A 25273-nucleotide genomic window follows, 5' to 3' on the forward strand; every position below is an offset into this window, starting at 1 on the left:
AGGGAAGCAGCCTCTTTAGGTGGAATGTCATTGTCTCCTAAGAAGAGCAGGTGGGATGGGATGTAGATTGGTGTGGCCATCTTTGAAAAATAACATCTGGCATGCCTCTCCTCCATTTTAAATACACATTTGGTCTTCCAGGAATAGAACTGTGTATAATGCCTATATAAAACAGGGGTATACCTGTATTTCAGTATTAAAGTGTGCATTTAAAAAAACTAATTAAATGGATTGTTATTGTTGGCATTTCTCTTTACAAATGGCAGTTTTATGAAAATTTAATATTCAGTTTAATAGCCCTGCACCAGACAATTATGACAGTTCTTCAAAATCTTTTTGTTTATGGGTTTCACAATTTACCTTAAAAAAAAAAAAAAAACACTTTGTGTGACCTAGAATAGTTTTGTACCTAATTTTGTAAACTTTTGATATTTGTGTTAGAAGCAATAATATAGAAATAATTATATAATTATTTTTCCAAAATGGACATTATATGGAATTGATTACATATTGATTTAAAGCAACCTCATTGCCACACACCTGAAATCAGATTCTAATAACTGTATCTGTCTTAGCACAGGAAAGCCGACAAAAAAATACCATAATTAATATCAAATACCAATGATAGTAAATGTCCACAAAATGGCTAAGTTTCTGAACAAGGTCTAAAATAAATCTGATTTAGATCCATCATCACAAAAAAGTAAAACAGACTAAACAAATCAGTATTCACTGCACACTTAGAGGTTTATCCTGAATTAACTGACTGTGCAGCTCTTCAAATGTGACTTGGTTGATGAAAGACGTAGGGAAAATGTATCCCAACTACCCCACTCAACTACAAGAGAAAAAAACTGTCCAGTTTGCAACCACTGCCTCATTTACATATTTTTCATTTCTAAGTTCATTTTCTGCAACATAAAATGATAACAGTCATGAGCTCATAAGCTATGTACAGGCTTTCTTTAAAAGGAACCATTTAAACACACATGACAACTGGTTAAAAAAAATCTATAATTCATGGTTTTAAAGAATACCTCAGGAAAACCATTAATGCCCACAAAAGCACATCCAAATGCTTTCTTGGTTCCCACAATTCGAATGCCAACAAAGCTACTGAACAGCTGTGAAACAGACTAACACTAAGAATTGAAAAATGTAAACAAAGCAACCCATTCCACTACCAAAATGAGCACTATAGAATTTTTAATGAGAATACAATTAATTGACTTCAAAACAAAAGTTGGTATTTAAAGAAAACATAAAACAGAAGAAAGGGCATTAAATAAACAAGATCAACATTTTACTAATCTCTTACTGTACCGTGGTAGCTTTTTTGTTTCCCTCACTACATCCACCCAATTCATTTTCATCTAAAACCATTAGCCCTGGCAACAGTTTTTCCTTAAAATTTTTATTTCATAAAATTTAATTCCTTAACTGAATCCATTAAGTTCTTTTTTTTTTCCTCTCTACAGAATACCATATTACCCTAAGGAGTTAATGCCCCTTTCCTTTGCTAAGCTTTATGAAGACATCTGCCACCGTTAAATGAACCACCTGATGATAGCTTTTGACTCATTCTGCTAATACTCAAATGACCATCTGCTCTAAGTTTTAATGGTATCTTGCCTGAGTTTAACAACTTAGAGAATTTGTATAGCTGAAGTATTTTTGTTGGAAAATTTTATGAAAATAGTAAAACATGTTGCTTAAGATCAATAACTACATTCTTAAGAGACCTAATGAAAATAGCTCAAACTCAGAAAGCACTGATTTAAGTAAAATGTTAAATATCTGGGTAGAAACGATGGCTGAAAGAGAAAAGTAGAGTTTTCACTACAAGCAGTTAAATACATATGAAGTGCTTCAACAACAGAACAAAAATCTCTAAATTATCACTTCGTATAATAGCAAAAGTAAAAAGTAAACAACATAATTGTTCATTAACAACAGAATGGATATATATATTAGGGACACAATGGAATACCAAAAATGAATGTTCAACAGCCACGCAATTCAACATGGACATACCCTTCACCATAATGCTGAATTTTTTAAAATACAGAATACAAAGGCCAGGCGCGGTGGCTCACAATTGTAATCCCAGCACTTTGGGAGGCCGAGGCAGGCGGATCAAGAGATCAGGAATTCGAGACCAGCCTGGCCAACATGGTGAAACCCCATCTCCATTAAAAATACAAAAATTAACTGGCCCAGTGGCGCGCACCTGTAGTCCCAGCTACTCAGGAGGCTGAGGCAGGAGAATCGCTTGAACCCGGGAGGAGGAGGCTGCCATGAGCCGAGATCACGCCACTGCACTCCAGCCTGGGCTACAAAGCCAGACTCCGTCTCAAAAAAAAAAATATATATATATATTTTTAATATATATATTTTTTATATATATATTTTATATATATACACACATATGTATAGAATACAAAGTGTTGAAACTAAATACATATTATTTACAGATATAGAAAAATGTGTAATATAAAGAAACTCATGGGAATGATAGAAACTAATTTGTGACAGCTGGTTACCTTAGGCGAGGAGGGGAAGGAATGCAAGTGAGAAATACTACACAGGGTGTTCAAATGTATTAGTAATGCTTTCTTTCTAGATGGATTCCCAGTTATTCGTTATATTACTCATTTATTCACTTGTATATATTAAATATTATGTAATAAATTTTAAAACTTTTTTTAAAAAGAAACAGTCCTTCTAGACTAGTATGGTGCCTAGCTATACCCTAAACTTTGCCCAAAGTCAAAGATTTCGCCTAACATCAAAAAAAATTTACAAGTCAGCTGGGCGCGGTGGCTCACGCCTGTAATCCCAGCACTTTGGGAGGCCGAGGCGGGTGGATCACGAGGTCAGGCGTTCAAGACCAGTCTGGCCAACATAGTGAAACCCTGTCTCTACTAAAAATACAAAAATTAGCCAGGTGCGGTGGCACACGCCTGTAGTCCCAGCTACTTGGGAGGCTGAGGTGGGAGAATTGCTTGAACCCAGGAGGCAGAGGTTGCAGTGAGCCGAGACCACGCCATTGCACTCCAGCCTGGGTGACAGAGTGAGACTCCGTCTCAAAAAAAAAAAAAAAAAAAAAATTACCAGTCAACCTTTATTCAAATGTAACTACTTATTGTGGCATAACTGTTGATGTCATTCAACAAACCAAGAAATTCTAATTTATGGATTCATTCAACTTTAACCCCAGATCAAATGTAACAAAAAGTATTACAGAGACTAAGGAGGGTTAACCAACAAGAATATCCATCTTATTTTCCCTGAACCGTCAAAATATTTAACTGGTTTAGAAATTGCCTCAACTCTAATTAAAATTCCTAATGAGGGCAAGGCCTTTGTGACCTGCCAGCTGGTTGGTAAAGTCCACATTCCTTTCTCTTGAGAAATACTAAATTAATGAAAATAGGTTTGTTGTTATTAATAATACCAGCCACTATCTATTAGTACCAAGCTTGGTTCTTTACACACATTTTATTTAACCTTCCCAACAATTCTAAAAAGTAAGCAATTGTTATCTCCATTTTATGGATGAAGAAACTGAGTCTCAGACAGGTAACCTGCCTGAAGTCACACAACATTAGTATAAGTGGCAGGTTCAAATTCAAACCCAACTGGGTCTGATCACAAAACATAGCCTCTTAAAGCACTTCATTTACTCTACCAGGGTTTTTTGTGGTTTTCTTCCGCACCTAGCACGGATCTTATTTAAAGAATAATTACATATCTAGGGCATCATGTTCCCCCATGCACTCTACTGGATTTAGAGTATAAGTTATTAAATCCTATTTCAATATTCAAATAAATCTCAGACACATTTTAAAATGTTAAAAGACTGGCCAGGCACGGTGGCTCACACCTGTAATCCCAGCACTTTGGGAGGCCAAGGTGGGTGGATCGCTTGAGGTCAGGAGTTCGAGACCAGCCTGGTCAACATGGTGAAACCCTGTATCTACTAAAAACACAAAAAAGTAGCTGGGCATGGTGGCACGAGCCTGTAATTCCACCAACTTTGGAGGCTGAGGCAGGAAAATCGCTTGAACCTGGGAGACGGAGGTTGCAGTGAGCCGAGGTCGTGCCACTGCTCTCCAGCCTGGGCCACAGAGTGAGACCCTGTCTCTGTGCAGTGGCACGATCTCGGCTCACTGCAACCTCCGTCTCCCAGGTTCAAGCGATTCTCCTGCCTCGGCCTCCCAAGTAGCTGGGATAACAGGCATGTGCCACCACAACCGGCTAATTTTTGTATTTTCAGTAAAGACAGGGTTTCACCATGTTGGCCAGGCTGATCTCAAACTCCTGACCTCAAGCGATCCACCCGCCTTGGCCTCCCAAAGTGCTAGGATTACAGGCGTGAGGCACCGCACGGCCTAAAAGACTGTCTTTTTTAAGTTAATTTAAATAGTGTAGTTGACCACCACACCACCTACTTCCAACTCTCACTATGCATTAAGAAAATATCTTGAGCTGCCAGAAGATTATGTAGGAAAAAAAGAAAATGTCTGTGAAGGTGTCACCCAAAGTTCACAACTCCTTTATACCTTTTCTGTATAGACAAATCATTCTATTTTGGAAGCCTCTGCCAGTCTATTACAAGTATGCATAATGCCACACACATTCCAAAAAAAACAAGTTCTCAAAACTAGACATAAAACTGGCAATTTTAATAATGGATTTGCTTATATTTTTGGCATTTTTTTACATAAGAGTAGAAAATTAGTGAGGTGAAACATAAAGTTAAGAAAATACATTTTGACTCCAGGTGCAATGGCTCACGCCTGTAATCCCAGCACTTTGGGAGGCCCGGGTGGGCAGATCACCTAAGATCAGGAGTTTGAGACTAGCCTAGCCAACATGGCGAAACTCCATCTTTACTAAAAATATAAAACTTGCCGGCCACGGTGGCGTACGTCTGTGATCCCAGCTACTTGGGAGGCTGAGACAGGTGGATCACTTGAACCCGGGAGGCAAAGGTTGCAGCAAGCCAGGATTGCACCACCGCACTCCAGCCTGGGTGACACAGCAAAATTTCATCTCAAAAAAAAGAATTTTATACATTTTGAAATAACTGCACCAACTGGTAAAAACTCATTTGATTTTAGAAGCAGAACACCTGTGTACCTTGAACTACTCTGATTTCATTTTACAGGTGATGAATGAAGGCTTGAAATGGAGGGAAAAAAATGACTGACAGACCAAGATTTGAATCTCCACCATTAACTTATTACTTGTGGAGTCTTGGGCAAGTTAGTTTATTTCTCATGGCCTATTTTATCATCAATAAAATGAAGCCTAACAAACAACGAGATAAAGTATACAATGCCTGACACATGACTCGAGCTCAGTAAATGTTAATCCATTCCACTAGTTAATAGGCTCAATTGATAAAATCCTTGATTTCCTGGCTCCTAAGCTACTGCATTTTCTACTAGCCCCTCAAAGAAACTGGGGGGTAAGGGATGAGTAAGGCACCATGATGTAAAATATTTCAATTCAAAGCTCTCAGGATTTCTTATCTGAGTGCAAAACTGCCACAAATTAAACAATAATTTATTTTAATATACAAAGTCTCTGCTCCATTTCTTGTTGGTTTAGGAATAAAATTATCATCAAGACAATAAATCCACTCCTGAGGAAACCAAATACTCTTATCGTTAAGTGTGCTCTGAGAATATAAACGAATTCTAACCCAAGCAAATATCCATGAAAATAAATTTGCTGTTAAAAAAGTTATAAATATATAATAAGTATTCCAAAGCCAAAAATGAATGTCTGGACTATCTGCTGTTTTCCATTTCTTATGACATTATCTCCTCCACTAATTTAAATACTACCTTATCTTGGTCATGTTCCACAAGTCCATTTTATAAAAGCCAGTAGTTGGCCAGGCACAGTGGCTCAGGCCTGTAATCCCAGCACTTTGGGAGGCTGAGGCAGGCGGATCACGAGGTCAGGAGCTCAAGATCAGCCTAACCAACATGGTGAAATCCCATCTCTACTAAAAATACAAAAATTAGCTGGGCGTGGTGGTACGCGCCTGTAATCCTAGCTACTCAGGAGGCTGAGGCACGACAATCGCTTGAACCCAGAAGGCAGAGGTTGCAGTGAGCCTAGATAGTGCCATTGCACTCCAGCCTGGGTGACACAGCAAGACTCTGTCTCAAAAAAAAAAAAAAAAAAAGCCAGTTGTTTACAATTCAGAACCCATTTTCCCTCAGAAACAAAAGCTTAAAGATAACTTAGGTACCAGACTAGTTCACAAGAACCTGTTGACACTAATCTACAGGCTTACAAAGATAAAAAATGTTGTGTTCCCAGTTCCATCTGAGGAAATGGTTAAATTGCTGTAACTATGTTCCCCGACATGATAAGATAAGCTAAATGGTGTGCAGCCGTATGAAAGTATGTGAGAAAAGAAATGGGTTTAGAAGAATGAGGAGGAATGTTCTTAAAAAGCCGTTTTCCTACAGGTACTTAAAATGCACAAGCTCCTGTTTGATAACTTAAAGCAATGGTTTCCAAAAGTGAGTTAAATGACCCAGGAGATACAGAAGATGATCCTTTGAAATGCAAGAGAAAATCCCTTATCTGTAATTCCAAACTCCAAAAAACTCCAAACTCCAGAAAGTTTTTTCAGTAAGTTAGCAGCAAACTCATTTAGTGGTAAACTCTGATCTGAACTAACAAAAGGCTACATACGGAATATAGTCTGTCTTTATCCCCTTAGAATTATTCCTGTGCTTTGCTGCAGAAGTATTAATGTATTTATTTATTTATAGGCTGTAACTGTAGATCTCAAAGTGCGTGTTATGTGTTACATGGCAAACACACCATACAATGCTAAAATCCAGAAGTTTATAAACTCAGTGCCAAGCATTCTGAAAAACGTGTTATGAACTTCCCTTAAAACTTCAACTTTTGGCCGGGCGCAGTGGCTCACGCCTGTAATCCCAGCACTTTGGGAGGCCAAGGCGGGTGGATCACAAGGTCAGGAGATCGAGACCATCCTGACTAACACAGTGAAACCCTGTCTCTGCTAAAAAATACAAAAAATTAGCCGGGCGTGGTGGCGGGCGCCTGTAGTCCCAGCTACTCGGGAGGCTGAGGCAGGAGAATGACGTGAACCCGGGAGGCAAAGCTTGCAGTTAGCCTAGATCACACCACTGCACTCTAGCCTGGGCGACTGCACTCTAGCCTGGGCGACAAAGTGAGACTCCGTCTCAAAAAAAAAAAAAAAACTTCAACATTTATATTTACTTTTTTTCCTAAAAACAGAGGAAGAAAATTAAGTTTCATTCATTGTAAATTAGTCTATTGACATTAACATCCTAGTGGGTCCCTGAAAAAAATCCACATGAAACACCTGGAACACAAAAGGTATACTGAGGGTGAGTGGGAGTTTGAGAACATGAGGGAGTTAACGAAGGTCCTCTACGTTGTGTGCTTCTGGCACATTAACACATGTTGCAGCTTTTGTGCACCTACTTAGGCATTTTTGTGGAGTATATCCTAATGACACAAAATAAAATGTCATTGATTACCTTGAAATAGAGTACTTAAAACAGTCAAAATTAAGAATGAGTTTCATATTTTTCTTTTACAAAATAATAGTGTTGCAAAACTGTACACTTCTTCTGTGATGAAAAATAATTGTTGGTGGTATACCCCTTAGAACTTTTTTTTTTCTAATTACACCTATTGAATCTGTCCCTTCCAAGGAAAGGTGACATCTGACAATAAATGTCAAATGCTTTCCCAAAGAAGCTAGCATGAACAATGTAAAACTGATTTTGGATGTTGGAGCTGTTTCCATCATTACCTAGTTCTTTTTTTTTTTTTTTGAGACGGAGTCTCGCTCTGTCGCCCAGGCTGGAGTGCAGTGGCGCAATCTCGGCTCACTGCAAGCTCCGCCTCCCGGGTTCACGCCATTCTCCTGCCTCAGCCTCTCCGAGTAGCTGGGACTACAGGCGCCCGCCACCACGCCCGGCTAATTTTTTGTATTTTTAGTAGAGACGGGGTTTCACCGTGGTCTCGATCTCCTGACCTCGTGATCCACCCGCCTCGGCCTCCCAAAGTGCTGGGATTACAAGCGTGAGCCACCGCGACCGGCCAGCCATTACCTAGTTCTTAATGCTGAAATGATGTGTAGTACCAACAAACTCATCTGCATCCTTAAAAGACGGTAATATTTACTTGATTTTAAATTCAATGGATTTTTAAGTCATTTGTTCAAAATATAAAAGTGAATGCCTTCCAATTTAGTCTGCAAGAAATGATTAGCATCAGAAAAGATAGGAAATTACCAGCTAAATTTCAATGGAAATTTTTACTTAACAGGTAAATGAGATAGAAAAATAAGTATCAAGATTTAGTAAACACATTGTATCAAGATCCAATCAGGAAATAGAAACCACATAATACACCACCCCTAGAAGTGGGGAAACAATGAAAAAAAAATGACTTAAAGAAGGGGTCCCAAGGAACTAGGATGCAGACCTTTAAAGACGTGCTATGACTGGTTGATACAGGTGTCCCGGAGGAGGGTACAGAGTCCAGTTTCGCTGTTGTCAGAAATACTGTAGACCCTCCTTATCCAAAGGGACTACTTTCCAATACTCCCCAATGGATGCCTTAAAGTGCAGATAACAGTGAACCCAACTGCTGCCAATTGGAACACATTTCTGTTCACGTCTTCCACCCACAAATTTAGTGCCGTTTCCATCTTAACTAAGCACTTAGGCACTGTGGCCCTAACTTTTGTAGTTTAAGATGTGACAGCAAAACTAACATGAATTTCTTTTTCTTTCTTCACAATTTCATGGATAGACGGTTCATTACTGTAGATCTTAGAATCCTCAGCATAGGATTTTTTCCTCTTTCCCTGAGAACTTTACCTTTTTACTTAAAGGATGCACTTGATGGCTTCTCTTTGACCTGTCTGAATTGCCAACATCACCACTCTTCAGCTTTGGGGCCATTACAAAGTCAAATAAGGGTTATGTGAACACGAGCCCCGCAATACCATGACAGCTGATCTGATAAGAGGCAGCTACTAAGTGACTAAATAGGTGGGCAGCATAGGCAGTGTGGGGAGGCTGGACACAGTGACAGATTTGGTCCCAGGCAGGAGAGTTCATCACACTATTCAGGATAGTATGCAATTTAAAATGTATGAATTGTTTATTTCTGGAATTTCTGATTTTATATTTTCAGACCATGGTTGACCCTGATCAGGTAACTGAAAATGAGGAAAGCAAGACCATGGATAAAGGGGGACTACTGTATGCAAACTAGAATCAAATACTGATAGGGAAATCAACATCCCATCCCAGCCTGCTGGGTGGAACGATACCAAACAGGAAAGAGCTAGTCAGATCCCCAATCCAGCCTTCCAGTCTCCCTCTAGTGCCTCCTGCTGGCAGAGCCAACAAGGATCCAACTGGCAAAGGAGAAATACAGTGTGCATAACCAGTCCAGCCTCACAGGGCAGAGATGTGGGTTAGGAGGTGAGGTTAATAACCAGCATACATCCATCAGAAATGCACTTTTTGGCCGGGCGCCAGGGCTCACACCTGTAATACCAGCACTTTGGGAGCCTAAGGCGGGTGGATCACCTGAGGTCAGGAGTTCAAGACCAGCCTGGTCAACGTGGTGGAATCTTGTCTCTAATAAAAATACAAAAAATTAACTGGGTGTGGTGGCAGGCGCCTATAATCTCAGCTACTTGGGAGATCGAGGCAGGATAATCGCTTGAACCTGGGAGGCCGAGGTTGCAGTGGGCTGAGATCGCGCCACTGCACTCCAGCCTGGGCAACGAGCAAAATTCTATCTCAAAAAAAAAAACGAAAGAAAGAAGGAAGGAAAAAGAAATGCACTCCTTTTATTAGGCTCTATGATCTGTCATTGTGAGGTCTCTTTTTTAGCTACAGCATCCAGTAAAACCAAGAATTGAAACAAACAAAACTTAGACTTGACTATTAAACTGAAATTTTCAAAAATGAAATCAAATTGGTCTCATCTCATTTAAAAAAGAAAACAAGAATATTTTCAGGCTGGGTGTGATGGCTCACACTGTAATCTCAACACTTTGGGAGGTCCAGGTAAGTGGATCACTTGAGGTCAGGAGTTCAAGACCTGCCTGGCCAACATGGTGAAACCCCGTCTCTACTAAAAATGCAAAATAAGCCGGGTGTGGTGGCAGGCACCTGTAATCCCAGCTACTTCGGAGGCTGAGGCAGGAGAATCGCTTGAACCTGTGAAGCAAAGGTTGCAGTGAGCCGAGATCATGCCACTGCACTACAGACTGGGCAACAAGAGCAAAACTCCATCTCGAAAATAAATAAATAAAAATAAAGAATATTTTGAGAAACAAAATACCAAAATATCATTCTGAAGGTTTAATCCTTTCAGTCTATTCATCCTTTTTCTACATATATTTTTCCATAAATAATTTTTTAGTCTTTCGAAAATGTACTTTAAAAACACAGTATTGGGGTAGGGAGGGAGCAGAAAAAAAAGAAAAAGCACAGTATCTATGTTAGCCTTTTGAAACTTGTTTTTTCACTCCAACATATATTTGGCAAACACACATCTAATTCTTCCATTTTAACTGCTAATATTTTACTTATGCTTTCATTAGTCTGTATATAAACTTTTAATAATTCCTCAATTATTATTTTTAATAAACAATATTGCAATGAATTTCTTCATACATATCTTTGTAAATATGTGCCTGAGAATCTCATGAACATACACCTGGAAGATGTTTTCAGCTGCAGAAATGTGTTTTTTGTTGTTTTTTGTTTTTTAATTTACAAGATGTTGCCAAATTCCTTCTCAAAGTGGTTGTACGGATTTACTGTACCACAAGGCCTGGAGAGTTGTTTCCCTATATTCTTCATTAATACATACAATAATTAGACTTTTAATTTTTGTCAATCTAATTGAAGTGAAAAGATATCTTTTGTTTCATTTGTATTTCCCAGGTTACATGAGTTCGTTGTGTGAACAGCTATAGTTAGCTTTTTCAAAGCCAGAGGAATATTTATACTTAAATTTATCTAATCCATTTATTTCCTAAAGGAAAAAGCTGGCTGGCCCAATTCTAACTGCTAACTGAAAATTTCCTCCCTTATCAGGTAACATAATTATCCATGACCACATACAAACATAAATATTAACTGGACAATTTTCCTCATTAAATAAAAAATTTTATAAAGCATGTAACATTTCAGTAATTTGAATACTAACTATTATATGATAGTTGAGTAGATATGACAATGTCACATCTTCTGCTGAGGGCAGAGCTTGTCCTCAAGAGCAAAGCTGGGACTTTGAGCCAATGTGTTTGGAATAAAGAATAAAAGATAAAGGACCCCAGTACTACTACAATAGTAAAGGTTGACCAGCTCAAGCTGGAGGATCTGACAGCCTTATATGAAGCTCAATTACTTGCTTTAACAACAAAAACTCTTCCATGGGACTAATATGTTTTCTTACAAGAAGCTAAATATAATTATGTCTGTGACATATTGTGTACACACACACACACACACACACACACACACACACACACACAGTCCCAAAAACCTATTAATGTCCAACAGTGGTATTATATTAAGTTAATCAAATAACCACAGCATGGACTAGCATAGGACTTCTCATATCCAACATTAAATGCTAGAACAGGGAGGCAGTTCTGACAGAAAAATATTTTGAATCTAGAATTGCATATTCAACCAAATATCAGTCAGGTTTAGGGGTGAGAGAGACAGTGTGGCAAAATAAAGCAATTTTCAGGCCTGCAAGGACTCAAACTACTAGAAAGAAAGAAAAGAAGGGGAAAAAAGGGAAGAAAGAAAGGAAGGGGAAAGGATTTTTCCCCCAAGAAAATGAGAAGGGAATGACATGAGATATAGTATAAGCAGCAGTAATAAGAAAGAACTACAATTTTAAATCCAATTAATTATTAATAATATAACTGTGAGCTGGGCGTGGTAGCTCACGCCTGTAATCCCAGCACTTTGGGAGGCAGAGGCGGACGGATCACTTGAGGTCAGGAGCTCCAGAGACCAGCCTGGCCAACATAGTGAAACCCCATCTCTACTAAAAATACAAAAATTTGCTGGGCATGGTGGTGCACACCTGTAGTTACAGCTACTTGCAGGGTTGAGGCAGGAGAATCACTTGGCTGCAGTGAGCCGAGATCGTGCCACTGCACCCCAGCCTGAGCAACAGAGACTATGTCTCAAAATAAATAAATAAAATAATAACAATAACTGTGATGTTTAATGCAATTTTATGAGCAAATCTTTTTCTTTTTTTTTTTTCCTCTGTTTAAGACTGAGTCTCATTCTGTCACCCAGGCTGGAGTGCAGTAGTATGATCTCAGCTCACTGCAACCTCCGCCTCCCAGGCTCAACTAATCCTCCTGCCTCAGCCTCACCAACAAATAGCTGGGGCTACAGGCACACACCACCATGGTGGGCTAATTTTTATATTTTTTTGTAGAGATGGGGTTTTGCCATGTTGCCCAGGCTGGTCTCAAACCCCTGGGCTCAAGCAACTGGCCCGCCTCAGCCTCCCAAAGTGCTAGGATTACAGGCGTCAGCCACTGTGCCCAGCTGAGCAAATCTCACAACATAAAAAGAAGCATATATTTACAGGAGTATGGTGGGGGAGAGAGGACAATGCAAACAAAAATTTGGGACTAATTTTCCTGAAAATTTACATAAAACCAACACAACGAAAAAGGTAAGAGGTGTGGGGCAGGAGATGGCTGGGCGCAGTGGCTCACACCTGTAATCTCAGGACTTTGGGAGGCTGAGGCGGGTGGATCATCTGAGGTCAGGAGTTCCAGACCAGCCTGGCCAACATGGTGAAATCCCATCTCTACCAAAGATACAAAAATTAGGCCGGGCGTGGTGGCTCACGCCTGTAATCCCAGCACTTTGGGAGGCCGAGGCGGGCGGATCACAAGATCAGGAGATGGAGACCATCTTGGCTAACACGGTGAAACCCCCCATCTCTACCAAAAATACGAAAAATTAGCCGGGCATGGTGGCATGCACCTGTAATCCCAGCGACTCAGGAGGCTGAGGCAGGAGAATGGCGTGAACCTGGGAGGCGGAGCTTGCAGTGAGCTGAGATCTTGCCACTGCACTCCAGCCTGGACGACAGAGTGAGACTCTGTCTCAAAAAAAATAAAAATAAAATACAAAAATTAGCCGGACACGGTGGCACCCGCCTGTAATCCCAGCTACTCAGGAGGCTGAGGTATCTTGCGGTCCGGCCGCAGGGGTTATTCAGGGATGCACCGAGAAGTAGTGAGAAGAATGGTGAAAGAAAGACACAGAGAAGCGGGATTAGGAGGGACGGTCCCCTGATAGGGAAGCGCCGACAAGCTCTGGTTTATTCAGTGCTTTTATACATGTCAGGGGTTAAAAATCCACACAATAATTGTTTTTGTCTTCCTTTGATGCGGCCTCTGCAGTCTGTCCTGTGCTAACCATTAACTATGAAAAGCCATTCACAGTGCTTCACTGATCTGGTAAGAAGAGGAAGCTACCCATGACAGGATCTTCAGTGGTCAGGTCTTTGCCATGCCACCTACTTCCCTGTCTGCAGGCTTTGCCAATGCGTGGGAATGTGAATTTGGCTCCCCACAGAGGTAGGAGAATAGCTTGCACCCAGTAGGAGAATTGCTTGCACCCAGGAGGTAGAGGTTGCAGTGAGCTGAGATCATGCCATTGCACTCCAGCCTGGGCGACAGAGTGAGACTCTATCTCAAAAAAATAAAGAAAGAAAGAAGTATGGGTAGGAGTAATTAAAGAGACTGTTTAGTTTTTCTACATGCAAAAAAAAAAAATAATTTTTCAATGTTTGTTAAATATTAAAAGGTAATAATTAGCAGAGCAGAAAAAAAAGGTGATAAAATTTCTAACTCACTGGTTAAAAAAAAAAAAATACAAGAAAACTGGAAAGTTAAAAAGTAGGGTAGCAGCCAGGTGCAATGGCTCATGCCTGTAATCCCAGCACTTTGGGAGGCTGAGGCAGGCGGATCACCTGAGGTCGGGAGTTCGAGACCAGCCTGACCAACATGGCGAAACACAGTCTCTACTAAAAATACAAAAAATTAGCTGAGAATGGTGGGGCATGCCTGTAATCCCAGCTACTTGGGAGGCTGAGGCAGGAGAATCACTTGAACCCGGGAGGCACAGGTTGTGGTGAGCCGAGATCGCGCCATTGCACTCCAGCCTGGGCAATAAAAGGAAAACTCCGTTTCGAAAAAAAAAAAGACTAAGGTAGCAGTAATCAGAAAAAATGTATCAGTTGCCACAATACATATGAACAAGTTAAATTCCTCTATTAAAAGACAAATGTTCTCAAAGTCAGTGAGGACAATATTTAGCCATGTCATTTATAACAGAAATTCCTGTAACAAGTTAATTTAAAAGCTAAAAATTAGTACACAAACGTATGTATACACAAAGATACTTGCTGCAGTGTTGTTTAAAATGACAAAAAAGAAAACACTATAAATGTCTATCAAAAGAATAGTTACGTAATATATTTTTTAACTATTAAATACTATGTACCTACCAAAAAGAATAAGACAGATTCTTATGTGCTAACACTGCAAGATGTCCAAGACAATATTCATTTAAAAAGAAAGCTGAAGAACAGTACATATGGCATACCTATATGGAAATACATATATATTTCTCTATAAGTAGTTAAGTTTAAGACATAAAAATAACTGTCACCTTATTTTACCATATAGGAAGTACATATTAGATTATTTATAAGGAAAACAGAAAACATATATGTCAAGTGGAAAAAAAAGAATGAAACAAAACTATGTATACAGTAAAACCTTAGCTGTGCAAAAAAGACACACTAGAAAGAAACAAGCAGGGCTCAGTGGCTCATGCCTGTAATCCAGGCAATCTGGGATGCTGAGGTTGAAGGATCACTTGAGGCCAGGAGTTTGAGACCAGCCTGGGCAATACAGCAAGACCTCAACTCTAAGAAAAATAAAAAATAAAAAAAATTAGCCAGGCTTGGTGGTGTGCACCTGTAGTCCTAGCTACTTGGGAGGCTGAGGTGGGAGGATCACCTGAGCCCAAGAATTCGAGGTTGCAATGAGCCATAATCACACCACTGCACTCCAGCCTGGGCAACAGAGTGAAACTCTCTCTTTAAAAAAAAAAAAAAAAAAAAAAAAAAAAAAAAAAGGCCGGGCACAATGGCTCACAATTGTAATCTCAGCACTTTGGGAGGCCAAGGCAGGTGGATCACTTGACCTCACAAGTTCAAGACCAACCTGGGCAACACGGCAGGACCCTGTCACTACAAAAAAATACACAAATTAGCTGTGCATGGTGGTGCGCACCTGTAGTCCCAGCTACTCAAAAGGCTGAGATGGGAAGATGGCTTGAGCCCAGGAGGCGGAGGTTGCAGTGAGCCAAGACTGCACCACTATACTCCAGCCTGGGGGACAAGAGTGAAACTCCAGAAAGAAAGAAGAGAAAGGCAGAAGGGGGAGAGAGGGAAAGAGGGAGAGGGGGAGAGGGGGAGAGAGAGAGAGAGAGAGGGAGGAAGGGAGAGAGGGAGAGGGGAAGAAAAGAAAAATTAAAGAAGAATGGTTTTGAAAAGAGCACTGAACAACTTACAACAGGATATATCACAAAGTTTCATTTCTAAGTTGGTTTACATTTCATTATCAATTTTCCCACAAGCAAAGTGTTACAGGTGGTCATGTTTCTGAACGACTATACTATAAAAGAGAATGAAACAGAGGAAAAGCAATGAACTGGCATTCATCCCTACTATTTGCCACTCACCAGCTTTGTTACTGGACAAATTTCTTAATCTCTCTGAATCTCAGTTTCCTTTTATCTTGTTTTAGGATAATATCTATCTAATCTCTGATCCAATGAGTCAAAAGCTCTTTGAAAAGTGTGTCTGATTCAGAAAATACTCATCCAGAGACACGGTTCTGCCAGAAAATGGAGATACAAGAATAACACAGACCCTTTCCCTTAAACTAATAATCTAGTGCAAAAGACAATTACAACACAGCATACCCTGCTATAACAGATGAAAGCACACGTGTGGGGAGATCACACTAGCTAGCAATTAAAGAGGGTGGAGGAGAGACCCTGGTGGGTGGCTGCCTGGGAACACATTCAAAAAGAAACATCTAATCTAATCAGAGGGACAGGCTGGAAAGTAGAGGATCGAAAATATACATTAAGATAGCATTACACTTACAAAAAGTACATATATCAGAAAGGTGTTACATGTTCCTTTATTTCAGTTGTACATACTTCTCTTCTCCCCGACTAATAATGCCAATCTAGTTTTAAAGACATGTATTACCAACAAACAATCAAGGCTTGGAATCTGTTGAAAGGAAAAGGAGAAAACAGAAACGCACGGCATCTCAAGTAGACAAATAGTCACTTAGTACTCTGCTGTTCAAAAGTGCGTCCTTGATCCCAGCAGTATCTGCATCACCTATGAGCTTATTAGAAATACTCTCGCAGAATCCCAGACTTACTGAATCAGAATCTGCATTTTAAAAGGTCCCCAGGTGATCTGTGTGCTTTAAGTTTGAGAAGTACTGACACAGGGGTCTACTAGTTGATTTCTTGAAGTCCTCAGCTCAATCAAGCTGCAATCTACAGGGACTATTAAGAACTAGATAAGACTTTCATAATTTACAACATTGTTTTAGTGAAGGAAATAAAATAAGAAAGACGATTTTACAGAAGTCTTTAAAATAGGCAGGATCTATGAGGAAATAAAGTTTTCCTTGCAGATGTCATTAGTAAAAAACATTTTGTGATATTTCATCCTTTCCAGGTGTGGCATCCTGCTCCCCAAACATTGTTTCCTCAAATCCTGCTTTTTCCTACGGCTTTGTGTCCTGACAAATACCCTTTTCTACTGTAGTTCTAGAAACAGATCAGAATAGGGGACTCTATTCTGATAAAGAAACGCTGAGGATTATTAATTCATTTCATTTTTTTCACCCAGGGTCAGCCCTTTTAAACCTTCAATTGAATACAAAACATCTGAGAAGTTTTTCCACGTATGATTGGAGAGGCATTCTTTGCTAGCGGTCAAAGAAAAGGACAAAGAACTACCCCCAAAACAGTTTGAATGAACTATGACCAGAAACTGGTTTTGAATAAAGCTGATTTTCTATACCTCTAACTTTGTATTATCGATACCAAGAATGACAGAACCTTAACAGGCAATCTACACTCATTTTCTCCATTATCTCTGGTAACAATACAACACTGTAGTCAAGTGAACACAAAGCAAGCATAAATAAAAACACGTTTTTCTCCAACTCCTATAAAATCAGTGCCTAGATGATAAAAAGTCAACTATACCTACCTGACTACAGACTTTACAAAATTAGATCCAAAATAATTAAATAACATCCCATATAGTCCCAAAATCTTCTTGCTCACTACAAATGAGCCAAATGAATCTGGAAACAAGATAGACGTTGTATCACTCAAACAGATACTAAATGCTCCTCTCTGCAAAGTTTAACTATCCTAGATCATAAATTCAAACATATCATGTGTGTCCTAAAAGAAAAAATAAAGCTGATATGCCAAAATATTGCAGACCCGCATACAACTCCCAGACAAAATCTTCAAAATGTAGGGAGAAAAATCGTATCAGAAAGATTCACAATGATCCAACCACTCCAGAATCCTTAACTCCCAGAAAAGTTGCAAGGAATCTTATGCTGAAGGTTACCCATTTCTTAATTCCCAATCATACTGCAATAAATTTTCTATTCATATAATATAGGTGGAACTAGGGAACAAAGGATGAATAATCAAAGGCAACCTCAGTTCTCCCTCTGATAAATATAAGGCTTTTTTTTTAATTCAGTACAAAAATATGACACACACAAAAATATAGAAAGGGCTGGGTGTGGTGGCTCACATCTGTAATCCCAGCACTTTGGGAGGCTGAGGCTATGGGTCACTTGAGGTCAGGTGTTCGAGACCAGCCTGGCCAACATGGTGAAAACCCGTCTCTACTAAAAATACAAAAGTTAGTCAGGTGTGGTGGTGCATGCCTGTAATTCCAGCTACTCAGGAGGATGAGATAGGAGAATCGCTTGAACCTGGGGGACGGAGGTTGCAGTGAGCTGAGGTCACACCACTGCATTCCAGCCTGGACCACAGAGGAAGACTGTCTCAAAAAAAATAAAATTGTGTGTGTGTGTGTGTGTGTGTGTGTGTATAACACCTATGCACTCACCATGGGGTAGGTTTAATCACAGAACTTTACCAAAATACTTAAAAGCCCCTGGTGTACTTCCACCAATCGTGCTCTCCACTCCCTTCACCATAAGGATGTCCACTCCCTTGAATTTAATGTTTATCATTATCTTTATGTGGCATACTTTTACCACACATGTACATATCCCTAAACCAATGAGTCTCAATTGGGAGCAATTTTGCCCCCACTAGGGGACATCTGGCAATGTCTGGAGATATTGTGGGTTGCCACAAGGAGGTGGGGTGCTACTGCTGCTAATGGGTAGAGGCCAGGGATGCCTGCCTACAATGCACAGGACGTTCCTATAACAAAAAATTATCCTATCCAATTCAAAATGTCAATAGTGCCAAGGTTGCAAAACCCTACCCTAAAATACTTTTGTTCCGCACTTTAACATACCATAGGTTTTCTTTTGCAACTTTATTTGCTTAACATTCTCTTCAATACAGTACTGCACTATACAAATTCATACAACTTATCCAGTCTCCTGCTAACGTACATTTAAGTTTTTTCCAATTTTCTGTTTTTACATGCAACACTGCTGTGAACATTCTTTTTTAAATTTTATTTTATCTCAAAACCATCGTAACTGCTGTGAACATTCTTATACAAGCTTCTATGTGCTCAAATAGAGATTCTCTCCAGGGCAGTGACTTTCAAAGTGTTATTCTTCAACCTCTAGGGAAATCCTCAAGACCCTTTGAGGGGCTTCATGAAGTCAAAAGTATTTTCACAATAATATGTAAGATACAAGTTATCTTTTTCACATTGGCATCACATTGCTGGTACAAAAGCAACAGTTGGTAAAATTTCTGGTGACTTGGCCGAGTTAACACTGTCATTAATGAGACATACGGACACCATGTACCTCCCAGTATGATGCACTAACAAGGGCAAAACATCATTTCTATGATATTCTTGCCGAAAATACATAATCTGAATTTAATCATGAAAAAGCAGCAGAAACACCCAATTTGAGAGATAACAAGTTTGTTTTTCACTACTTTGACACTGACTAAAGACTGAGGAACTTGCCCAGATTGGAAGAGACCACTAAATGCAACTTGTGATCTTGGATCAGAAAAAGAATACTAGTAGGACACTAATAATAACCACTACATATAATCTGAATAAACGAAATCTGAATAAGGTGTATAGATTAGTTAATACGGTATTAACGTATTAGTGTTAATTTTCTGGTTTTGATCATTGTACTTGCTAAGATATTAACAGCTGAAGAAGGTGGGTAAAGGGCAAAAGGGAACTCCTACTAGTTTTGTAATTTTTTTGGAAGACTACAATTGTTTCAAAAACAAAAGTTAATTTTTAAAATGTTAACATCATGCAAATAAATATCAAGTATTTAATAAATATTGAGTAATCTTATAGAATGTAATAAAATGTCAATGAACACTGATTATTAAATATTTTGGAGAAAAAGGAAAACACTGAAAGTAGTATTATAGTCCTGGGGCAAAACAAGAGCCAGGAGCTTACAATTTTGTTTAGTTCTAAAAAAAAAAAAAAAAAAAAAAACCTGAAGAATTTAAACGGTAGAAATTAAAATATATTTTAACAAGTACTTCATATGAAGGTTGGCTATTCTGCGTCCATCCTGCTCTTAAAATGTTTGTTAAAAGATCAGATGAACAAGATAAACCACTACATATAACAAATTAATGTATAAAATTATCTTATTAAACTAAGATTCTAAAACAGTGAGTTCTGAAAAACACCTATTTTATATTAAGATAATAAAACTATTAATATGATAGATATACCCCATACTACAAACATATAGATAACATTAATATCCCTTCAAAAATCACCGTAGTAAAGAATCTGTTACACTTTACCCTAGATACTTAAATTTCCTCATAAAGCTACAATTACTGATACCAAGAATTCCTCCAAATAAGGGTTGTGGTCAGACTTTAGCTTGAGCTAGCATGACAACAAAACTTCAAGGCTGCAGGTGACAAAACAAAACCCTGTCTCAAAAAAAAAAAAAAAGAGTAGGCAGAAATTAGGCATAGGACTCAAAACACTGTTGCTGGCAGTTTCAACTCACAAAACGTCTTCAAAAAGCAGTAAGTCAACATCTACCAAAATGTTAAATATGTGCAATGTTTTGATGCAACAATTCCACTTCTTCAGAAATACTCAGCATATATACACAAGGATACATGTACAAGGATTTATTCACTGCATCATTGTAAAGAAAGCATGAAATAATGAAACGCCCATCGATAAAGTCCTGGTTAGATAAATCACCGTATCCCATCACTGGAATAATATGCAGCCATGAAACAATGGAACAATCACCAATATAATTTAGTGAAAGAAACAAAAGTGCAAAGGAGTGAATATAGTTTATCATTTGCACTTAAAAGCGGATTAGATTTATAGTATAGACACACACATGCTTGCCATGCAATAGAGTATTCTGTAAGACTACACAAAAGACTGATAACAATGGCTGCCCCTTTTTGTGCTGTTGAATCTTTTTATTTTCGTCTAGTCCTGTACATACACCCTTTTTAATATTCAAAAAGCTATCTAAAGCCTGGCCTTGTGGCTGACTCCTGTAATCCCAGCATTTTGGGAGGCTGAGACAGGAGGGTTGCTTGAAGCCAGAAGTTCAAGACCAGCCGGAGAAATAAAACGAGACAACTGTCTCTAAAAATAAAAATATTTTTTAATAAATGTTTTTTAAAAGCTAGCTAAGGAACACAATTTTATGAATTATCTGTTCAAAAACTGAGTTGGCTTGTGTTAATTTCTTTATTGCTACTACTACTAACTATGAGCCCATTCCAAGATTTGTAAGGCTTTGCCAAACTCAATGTCTTAGAAGTAGCTCATTTAGGAATTCTGAAAAGTACTCAATTTTAAATGTGAACTATTTTCTACAGAATCAAGGATAATACCAAAGATGAATTTATATGAAAATGAATTTATTTAGTGAAAGCAAGCCTTTGGTTTAATCATTTAGAAACTCTAGCGTCAATAACAGACCCCTAAAATTCAGTAATCAAGATTCACTAATCAAGGACCCTGACTCACTGCTGGGTGAATGAGTAAGATTCTGACATCACCTTACTGAGACGGACGTTAGTGTAACAAAAAATAACATCAGGTGTCCCCTACGCCGATCTGCCACTTGGAAAAAGTATTTAACACAAAGAAATGGTTCAAGAGCTCAGCATGTTTTTCCCTCTATTGATATAAAGATATAAAACAGAACAATTTGGATGAGAAATCATTCCAGAGTCCCAAGTAACATTTGGCTATGAACTCCAAGTCATTCTGTGTCACAGGAGGTAAAAAAAAAAAAAAAAAAAAGGCATCTCCGCAAATCCGAGGTACCAACGGCCCCTCGGCAATTATAAACGGTCAACTGAGCACCATATGGCAAAGCAAGCCTCCCTTCAGACAGTTATCACTTGGTGGCTGATTAATTTCAATGGCTTATTTAGACAGGCCTCTCCAGACCCCTTCCCAAGAGGAGGAGTCGGGTTGGGGGACCTGTGTCTGTTCTCTTCCCGGTGCTTTGTGTCTTCCAGGCTTGAAAGCATCCCGGTGATGGTGCTGCCATCATTTCCCTTGGGGGTAGGGGGTCTTTTCTCAAAGTGTTTGTTCACCCGTTCAAAACCTAGAATTCCCTTGGCGCTTTCCCTTTCCGCTCACTCCAGCCGGGCGCTGCCCACCAGGTGTCCCACCGCAGACCTCTCCCCGCGGCACCGACGCCCACCGCAGCTCGCCCCTTTCCCCCGCGCGCGCAGGCCCTGGCCAGGTGGCCGCGGCTTACCGGTGGGCGCGCTGTCCAGGATGCGGAGGTCGTAAGCCCCGGAGCAGCGGTAGTTGGCAGCGGTGCCGTTGTCCCACACTACCACCACCTCCTCGGGGCTCTCGAAGCTCCGGACGGTGCCCACATGGCCCTCGCCGCCGTCCTGCTTCCCCCACTTCCAGTCCGGGCCGCGCACTACCCGAGCGCCAACCCCTTCCACCATCACCCGGTTATTCCGGGAGTTACTCATCGGGGCCCGGGCGGTGGGCTCCGCCGCTGCCGCCGCCGCCGCCGCTGCCGCCGGGGGGCCCGTGAGGGAGTTGGGCCCGGGCCGGACTCTCGGCGCCGGCGGGGGCGGCAGCGAGCCCCGGGGTACGTAGGAATAACTCACGGGGGCGGCGGCGCGGTCCCCGCGGAGCCCAAAGCCGCTGCCCAGCAGTCGCCGCCGCGCCCCCCGCTCGGACTGGAGGGCGGCACGCTGCTGCTCGGAGGCGGCGGCGGCGGGGAGAGGGCAGAGGGGAGGGGGCCGTGGGCGGGGACTCTCCCGCTTCCTCCGGGCTCCCTGGCCAGGCTACAGCGACGGCCGCCAGGAAACCACGCTCTCCCCCGGCCGGGGGCGCGAGGAGCGCAGGGGGCCGGGGTAGGCTAGCCCGAGGGGGGCGGCGGGGAGCAAGCTTAACTGCCGGCCTTTCTGCGACCCGAGCCCCTCGCTCCGGGGCGGGCGCCCAAACGCCGGCGCCGCCTCCTCCCCCGTAGGCAGCGGTGGTACCTCCCGGCGTCCGGCGAGCGCTCGGGCCCTCAGGCCCCCTTCTCTCTGCCCCCGCACCAGCCGCCGCGCTCCGCCCCGCCACAGAGTCCCAGCCGGGCGAGAGCGGCTCCACATCCGGGTACCGCCGTACCCAAGGCCGAAGCGGCACCTTCTCAGAGTGTCTAGGAGGGGGATCCTCGGCAATAATAGAGTGGGAAGGCTTTCAGAGAGCCGCGCGATCGCGGGAAGAAAGGAGGAGAAAACTGATCCCAAAGCGTCTCTCCAGGGTCCAATGAGAGTGCGCATGCGCGCGGTCTAGAAAAAGGGAGAATGGAAGCCCAACCCCAGCCCCGGGCGATGGAGGGGCGGGTCCAGGGGCGGACCCCTGGAGTTGCCGCCCGGTGGTGCCGCGCGCCCAATGAGCTATGAGGAAAGCGGTTAGGTCGTCCTGGAGGCGGGGCTGCAGAAAGTGAGGGTGGGGAAGCTACCCGGGCTGCCGGAGCTGTGCGGCTGTGATGTGGCCAGTTTTTCACTAACTGCTAGTTTTCCTAGGCGAAGTAATTGTGAATTAGGGATTCCATATTCTTTTAGTCTTCTTTTCCATATTCTTTTCATATTCCATATTCTTTTAGTCTTCTTTTTTAACGAAGGTAGAAATACATTCACAGATTCAGGGAGATCTGTATTTGTGTGTAAATTGAAAACATTTCAAACCAGACAGAGCAGGTTAGTAGTGTGTTCTTAAGCTGAACAGCATGGTATGGAATGTTGTGAGCAACGGTAAAGCCTTTTAGAAGAAGGTAAAGCCTTTTAGAATGTCTTGCCTTTATGCAGAATTAGAGTGATAGACAGACTCCAAACTTTGCTCATTAATAATTGCCTCCACTCGAGAAAAAATTCAGTCCCTAATTACAAAATACAACCTTCAAAGGAAGATTCGAAGACTATAAGAGAAGTTTCTGGTTGCCGTTATTCAAATGACATTATGCTGCATAGGGTTTAAAACCAGTGTTTACATAGGCCAGCACTGTTGGCACTGTTAGCATGCATTGTTAGCATAAACTGTTGCTTTTCCTGATAGTCAAAGGAGGGAAATGCTAACAGAATGGATAATCAAGGGAAAAGACAAAAAACGGACGTAAAATGTACCCAAGGAATTACTATGTACTAAAATAAAAATTTTTTTGTTTTTTGTTTGTTTGTTTGCTTTGCTTTGTTTTTGAGACAGGGTCTCAATCTTTCAGCCAGGCTGGAGTGCAGTGGCTCCATCTCGGTTCCCTGCAACCTCCGCCTCCTGGGTTCAAGGGATCCGCCCACCTCAGCCTCCTGAGTAGCTGGGACCTCAGGAACGCACAACCACGCTCAGCTAATTTTTTTGTATTTTTGGCAGAGATGAGCGGGAGGCGGGGGGAGCTTCTTGGGGGATATATCTCACTATTTTCCCTGGCCGGACTGGTCTCAAACTCCTGAGCTCAAGCAATCCTCCCACCTCAGCCTCCCAAAGTGTTTATCCCAGGGATAAAGCCAACTTGATCGTGGTGGATAAGCTTTTTGATGTGCTGCTGGCTTCTGTTTGCTAGTATGTTATTGAGGATTTTCGCATCGATGTTCATCACGGATATTGGCCTGAAATTTTCTTTTATTGTTGTGTCTGTGCCAGGTTTTGGTATCAGGATGATGCTGGCCTCGTAAAGTGAGTTTTACCAAGGAGGGAGGATTCCCTCTTTTTCTGTTGTTTGGAATAGTTTCAGAAAGAACAGTACCAGCTCCTCTTTGTACCTCTGGTAGAATTCGGCTGTGAATCTGTCTGGTCCTGGACTTTTTTTGGTTGGTAGGCTATTAATTATTGCCTCAATTTCAGAACTTGTTATTGGTCTGTTTAGGGATTCGACTTCTTCCTGGTTTAGTCTTGGGAGAGTGTATGTGTCCAGGAATTTATCCATTTCTTCTAGATTTTCTAGTTTATTTGCATAGAGGTGTTTATAGTATTATCTGGTGGTAGTTTGTATTTCTGTGGGATTGTTGGTGATATCCCCTTTATAATTTTTTATTGCATCTATTTGATTCTCTCTTTTCTTCTTTATTAGTCTGGCTAGTGGTCTATCTATGTAGTTGATCTTTTTCAAAAAACCAGCTCCTGGATTCATTAATTTTTTTGAAGGGTTTTTCGTGTCTCTATCTCCTTCAGTTCTGCTCTGATCTTAGTTATTCCTTGTCTTCTGCTAGCTTTTGAATTTGTTTGCTGTTGCTTCTAGTTTTTTTTTTTTTTTTTTTTTGAGATGGAGTCTCACTCTGTGGCCCAGGCTGGAGTGCAGTGGTGTGATCTCAGCTCACTGCAAGCTCCGCCTCCCAGGTTCACACCATTCTCCTGCCTCAGCCTCCCGAGTACCTGG

The 25273-nt window shown here is 41.1% G+C and overlaps 1 protein-coding gene across 1 annotated transcript in view; it reads right to left on the reverse strand.

The window, feature by feature from the left end:
- The window catches only part of MIB1 (MIB E3 ubiquitin protein ligase 1), a 141354-nt gene extending 118181 nt beyond the window's left edge, over nucleotides 1–23173 (reverse strand). The window contains exon 1 of the mRNA XM_055236556.2: nucleotides 22154–23173. Within this exon, the coding sequence (XP_055092531.1) occupies nucleotides 22154–22382 (229 nt within the window). The 5' untranslated portion in view covers nucleotides 22383–23173. The remainder of the gene's footprint in view (nucleotides 1–22153) is intronic.
- Between the last annotated feature and the right edge of the window lie 2100 nt (nucleotides 23174–25273).

The sequence above is a fragment of the Symphalangus syndactylus genome, chromosome 1 (assembly GCF_028878055.3).
Source record: "Symphalangus syndactylus isolate Jambi chromosome 1, NHGRI_mSymSyn1-v2.1_pri, whole genome shotgun sequence".
Lineage (NCBI taxonomy): Eukaryota > Metazoa > Chordata > Mammalia > Primates > Hylobatidae > Symphalangus > Symphalangus syndactylus.